At 39.6% G+C, this 6,000-nt stretch overlaps 1 protein-coding gene across 1 annotated transcript; it reads left to right on the top strand.

Annotated features, from left to right (window-relative positions):
* Nucleotides 1-1,576: 1,576 nt before the first annotated feature.
* Nucleotides 1,577-5,419, top strand: LOC115045866 (uncharacterized). Its single transcript, XM_029505802.1, has 3 exons — nucleotides 1,577-2,050; nucleotides 3,908-4,234; nucleotides 4,333-5,419. Exons 1-3 carry the CDS (start codon nucleotides 1,604-1,606, stop codon nucleotides 4,342-4,344), a joined length of 786 nt encoding a protein of 261 aa, XP_029361662.1. The 5' UTR covers nucleotides 1,577-1,603; the 3' UTR covers nucleotides 4,345-5,419.
* Nucleotides 5,420-6,000: the final 581 nt, after the last annotated feature.

The following is a 6,000-nucleotide window of genomic DNA, read 5'->3' as shown; positions in this document are numbered from 1 at the left end:
TGAAATTGTAACTTTCAGAGTGAACATCTAAGTAAATAACATTTTACCTAATGCTAATTATTATTGACCGTTGAGCTCTTTGATTCCGTCTTTCAGATCATCGGTCTGTCTTCTCTTCTCTCCATCACCTTACTGGCGACCCTCATCTCATCAGTACCGTGGAGATGGTACTCTGCTGCTGATCGTTTCAACAAAAAAGTTCACTTCGATAAGATCATTTTGGAACAAGGACAAGAAACTGTGACGAAGAGACTGAGAGAAGCTGCAGACAAGATGCTGAATGAAAAACTCGACGTCTATCTGAATAATAAACAATGGGTCAAATGTATCGGTGTTGCTGAAGAGGTAATTAATGAGATTTCCCCTGGAAGACAAATTCAGAATTAAAATTCCATCCAGACTTTAAACTCATGAACGTGAACGTGTCACCAGTTTTCAATGTCTTCCTTCCTTATTCCTCCTGTTTAATAATGCTGGTTTGTTTTTGATTTGTGGGATATTTTCAGTTCTTTTTATTACATTTTAAACTTTCCTAACAGTAGTACGGCACCATAATGGTAAGAGCTGTTGCCCCACAACAAGAAGGTTGTGGGTTTGATTCCCAGGCCTGGGGCCTTTCTCTGTGGAGTCTTCCACTGTCCAAAGACAGGATTTGTTGTAATGCCAGCTGCCAGTTTTGCTCATCAGTCACTCTTTGAACCAGAATAAAAACCCCAGCAGTTACCAGACTGTTCCCGCCTTCTCATTCTGCTCTGGATTGAGGTTTTTGTCCAGTTGGCTTCCCTCCTTTGACGACACATCTGCTGGTATACCATCCTGGACTGACTGTTTACCTGCTTCTGGCTCTGTTTCCTCCACGACTACGTTAATGTTACAGAAAGTTGTCCAGGGAAGACTCAGCCAGTCTGTTTGTGGGTGCTGTTACAGCTACCGAACATGGAAAGCCTTAAATATTTTGTCATTTCTTAATCGGGATTATAGATCATGCAGCGGATGAAGTTTAAGTTCTGCTCCTTGACACAGAAATGGTAAGATAATCTTTTATTAGTTCCTCAAATTCATCTCCTTCTGATTGATTTCTGATTTCTTAGTGATTCACATTGATGGACGTTCACTGTCCCCACAGGTTGAACCCTTATGACTTCAGGAAGCCTCTAACTTTTCTTCTGGTGCCATCCTGAGGTTCACATTTACGGTTCTGAGGAAAATGACTCAGAAGTCTCCGTTGACAGAATTGTCATCTGGCGCCACCTTGAGGTCAAAGTTTTAACTGTCTGATACTTCGGTTGATGACAGACTGTTTTTAATTTGACTCCTGAGTTGAAAAGTGACGCCAAAGCTGAATGTTTTCATGTTTGTCAGGTGGCGACTCCATTTACTGTAAAAAGACAGAGTTTGCTTCAATATCATTCATGAAAGGGGAGGATATGTTTGTTCTTTCAACAGTTCCAGCTATGACCAGTGAAAATTTAGTTGTAAATCATGTTCAGACAACAATATAACCAAATTCCAGCAGATGGTGTAACAGGAAGTTTTGTTTCCTGTTTTGTTTCAGTGTGCTTTCTGATACCAACAGCAGCCGGCAGTAAACCTTCCATCAAACATGGAAAGCATGAAAAGTGTGTTAAATGGATTTCTTACTCAATTGAGGCAAAAGGCCAGTGTTTTTGTTGTGATGATTTCGATTTTTTGCCACCACATCATTCTTAAACACGACCTGGAGTGCACCTGTGAGAATCAGGGCGCAGACTGCTGGATGTACATGATCACCCCGGCGTGCATCTTTTTTCTCATAACGCTCTTGTTGGACAAAGTCTTTTCAGTCATCTGCAGACTGAAGCTGGCAAACTGTCACAAAGGGACGTGTTGTGTTGTGTGTTGTCACGTGATGAAGGCAGTTCTGATCGGTCTGCTGTGGTGTGTTTCCGTACTGATCGATGGAGACTGGTACGCTTGCTGCTTCGGTGATAAACAGTCAAAGTTAGCCTGCCAAAGCCAACTCACCGATGATGAAAGAGTTCTCATCCTCAAGCTGAAAAATGAGTCAAGGGTAAGAAATCTTCTTCTTCCATCTGCTGTAAGTCTGCTGTTCGTGGGACTGTGTTGTGGTTTCATTATACAGGAGTGAGGGACAAAGGACATGTCCTGGTCAAAGGTTACTCCAAAGTTTCTGACAGTGGAGCTGGAAGACAAAGTGATGCCATCCAGGCTGATTAGATCATGGGTGTCAAACTCAGGCCCGCGGGCCAAATGTGGCTCACGAGATCATTCCAAATATGTATTAGAGCTGGCCCGGCAGTATATAGCGCATACACTGCTAATACTACAAATCCCAGAATGCTTTGTGGTGCCCCCTCCGTTTCTGTTGACAATCATTAGCACCCATTCTCTGTGTGGGTTAGGGTTAGCTGATTTCCTCAGCTCAGAGCCTGACCCACACATCGAGGCACTTACATCTAAGGTGAGATGTCAGCTATCGAACCAATATCAGAGTAAATCAGAGCAAACTGAGCTTGAATGAATGTTGTCTTGATGCACTTTTTCTCCTCCATGCATTGACTGTTAATAGTTGAATTTTCATTGAAGGAAATTATTCTTATTTTTGGTTGTTTTGTTTTTGGCCAGTTAAACATTTACATTAAATAGGAACTTGAAAGGCTACAAATGGAGAGAGACATAATAAGAAACATACGACTGATATGTGTTTTATTTCAAATTTAATTTCTCATGTGTTAATAATATTAAGCTTTGGTTTCAATGTTTAAGCAAAACTAAAGTTGTTTCCATATGAAAAGGTTCAACATTACATATCTGGAGAGAAGGGAAGAGATGCACAGATGCAGTCAATTATTTAATAAATATTGAGTTTGGCCCGCGACTTGGTCCCAGTTTTTAATTTTGGCCCACTGTGAACTTGAGTTTGACAGCTCTGGATTAGATGATCAAATAGGGTTTCTCTGAGGTGCTTTGGGCCAAGTACAATAACTTCAGTTTTGTCAGAATTTAGAAGTAAAAAATAATGAATCATCCAGACTTCAAGTCTTCAAGACATGTCCAGAGATCTTTTTTTCCAAGTCCAAGTCTTTCTGGAGTGAGACTTGGTCACACCTCAAGTCTATCATCTATCATTCAGTGTAATGGTAACCTGATAAATCTGTAACGTTAACGTTACGTGGTCAACAATAAACCTGTAAGCCAAAACATGTTTGCTAACCGTCCATATGCGCTAATGTGACTTAACGTCGCTTACCGATCTGGGTGAGTTTCAGGTGCCTGATAAAATCTGAAGTTGATCCAGCGTCCTTAATTTTGGTCCGACAGACTGCAGTCTTTTTTGAAGTTATTGTAACCAAACATATTCACAAAGTGTAATGTTAGGTGGTGTGCCGGTCGCCATAGTTACCACCATCTGAGGTACGAGTGCATGAGGCGTGCACCCGTTGCCTAATAAAGTTATTACCGTGACAAGAACGAGGAAGTGACATTAAGCTCGTCAGACATTTCAAAGCTTCCTCAATGTTAATACGGCAGAAAAAGGAAACTTAATGATTGTTCACGAGTCCTAAAACACGAGTACGAGTCGCAAACTCTAGTCCTCATCTCTGGACATGTTTGCAGTCTGACTCTTGGACTGACTTCACTTGGCTTCACTGATAAGTGCAGCTGAGTGTCGTCTGCATAACAGTGAAAGTTGATGCTGTGTTTTCTGATGATGTTGCCTAAAGGAAGCAGATATAAAGTGAAAAGGACTGGTCCAAGTACCGAGCCCTGTGGGACTCCATAATTCCCAAAATAAAGTCAGACCTGATCAACCCTGACTGGGTGTCTGGGCGAGGGGGGTCCAATTTTGTGACACACCAGCATCATTTGAAATTGTAACTCTCAGCTCTTTGATTCCGTCTTTCAGATCATCGGTCTGTCTTCTCTTCTCTCCATCACCTTACTGGCGACCCTCATCTCATCAGTACCGTGGAGATGGTACTCTGCTGCTGATCGTTTCAACAAAAAAGTTCACTTTGATAAGATCATTTTGGAACAAGGACAAGAAACTGTGACGAAGAGACTGAGAGAAGCTGCAGACAAGATGCTGAATGAAAAACTCGACGTCTATCTGAAAGATAAAAAATGGGCCAAATGTGTCGGTGTTACTGAAGAGGTAATTAATGAAACAGCTGATGTAGTTGATGTGGGTCAAGCTACTGAGGCAGATAATCCACTCATTGACAAAAGAAAGGTAAGATAATCTTTTATTAGTTCCTCAAACTCATCTCCTTCTGATTGATTTCTGATTTCTTAGTGATTCACATTGATGGACGTTCAATGTCCCCACAGGTTGAACCCTAATGACTTCAGGAAGCCTCTAACTTTTCTTCTGGTGCCATCCTGAGGTTCACATTTACGGTTCTGAGGAAAATGACTCAGAAGTCTCCGTTGACAGAATTGTCATCTGGCGCCACCTTGAGGTCAAAGTTTTAACTGTCTGATACTTCGGTTGATGACAGACTGTTTCATACAACTTTCAATCTAGTAAACTTTTTCATGTTTTAAACACCTTTACTGATGTCCGACATGTATTTAGAGAAGGTTATATAATTACAACAAATCATTTAAGACATTATAAATTTTTAAAAGTGATATAATTATAAGCCTTTTCTTTGTTTAATTCTAACAGAAAAATGTACATTTAAAATTTCTTTATAGAAATAAGAGCAATATTGCTGCTGAATAAACTTATTAACATTGAATTTTTACATTTTATTTCAAACACATAAGTAAACAACATGATGCTTTTATATGTAATATAACGTACCATGCTTAACCATTACTGACATATAAAACTGTAAAGCACACTGGAGAGTCCACACAGCTCGTTCCATGTCTCTGTTTTGTTTCTAACAAATTCAGCACAATCAGTGATGGACAGCTGCAGAAAAAGTAAAATTACAGGGAAATGTTCTGTATTTTTTACAGATTTTTCCCTGTTTTCCAATAAAACAATGAAATGCCAGTAGATTTACAGATACTTTCAGTAATTTTAGGTTTCCAGTGTGCTTGGCCCAACCGGCCGAGTCTGAAGGAAGACAGTTAGTAAACCTTTTGTTTAAGTTATATCCTCCCTCCCTTTCTGTAAACATTGCCCGTATATTATTTGGTCACAGATTATTCCTTGCTTTGTACATTATTTGCGCTGTTTTGAATTTAACAAGATCCAAAAATTTCAACATTTGTGATTTTATAAAAAGTGTGTTATGGATTGTCCTCATTGCTCTTTTCTGTAATGTGCATATTGGCTGTAGAATGCTTTTGTAGGTGTTTCCCAAATTTCAAAATACATTTCTTTATAGAAATAAAAAAGTAGTAATATTACTGCTGAATAAACTTTGTTGTTAACTTTTACCTTTTATTTCTTCTTTATGAATAAAAATGTAATTATGTTGGCACGCATCTTGTTCCATTTCTCTGTTTTGAGAAAAGGAAAGCTGCTGATGACCTTTTTTAGCAGCAGATAAACAGACAGATGGAGGATAAGCAGGAGCAGAAAGTCTCTGGAGGAGTTCAGATGCTGCCTTGAAGTCAGCGGAGGGCAGAAGGAGGTAAAGTATCCTCAGGAGCAGGATTCAGAGACCCAGAGGCTGAAGACGTGGTCGGGGACAGGGAGTCAAAAGGCCGAGAACAATGTGGAAAAGAGTGATAAACTATTGCATTATAAAATTAAAGCTATTTCTATCTTCAAATATTTCACATTTTGGTTTTGAATTCTTTTAAATTTCAATATTTAAAAACAAATGAAGTAAATAACATAATTTAAGTGTCAGTATCGATTTAAGTTTACTGTTTATTTCCCATTATTGATACAATCCACAAACATTTCATTTCAGCTCACTTTGTTTGGAAGATCAAATATTTCACTGAGTTCCGGTTCTTTCCTCTGAGTCCATTGGGACCAGGCACAGATGCCTTCCGCGCAAAGCATGACGGGAGGCCGGTGGCTCAGGTGTC

This window comes from Echeneis naucrates, chromosome 7, assembly GCF_900963305.1.
Source record: "Echeneis naucrates chromosome 7, fEcheNa1.1, whole genome shotgun sequence".
Taxonomy (NCBI): domain Eukaryota; kingdom Metazoa; phylum Chordata; class Actinopteri; order Carangiformes; family Echeneidae; genus Echeneis; species Echeneis naucrates.
The sequence above is the reverse complement of the archived record's forward strand: the minus strand, read 5'-3'. Positions and strand labels throughout refer to the sequence as shown.

What these genes read in the sequence shown, in the direction of transcription:
- LOC115045866 (XM_029505802.1), top strand. Translation starts at nt 1,604, where the DNA reads ATGGAAAGCATGAAAAGTGTGTTAAATGGATTTCTTACTCAATTGAGG. An exon ending in AGCTGAAAAATGAGTCAAGG is followed by an intron (nt 2,051 to 3,907) that starts GTAAGAAATCTT and finishes TCCGTCTTTCAG; the next exon opens with ATCATCGGTCTGTCTTCTCT.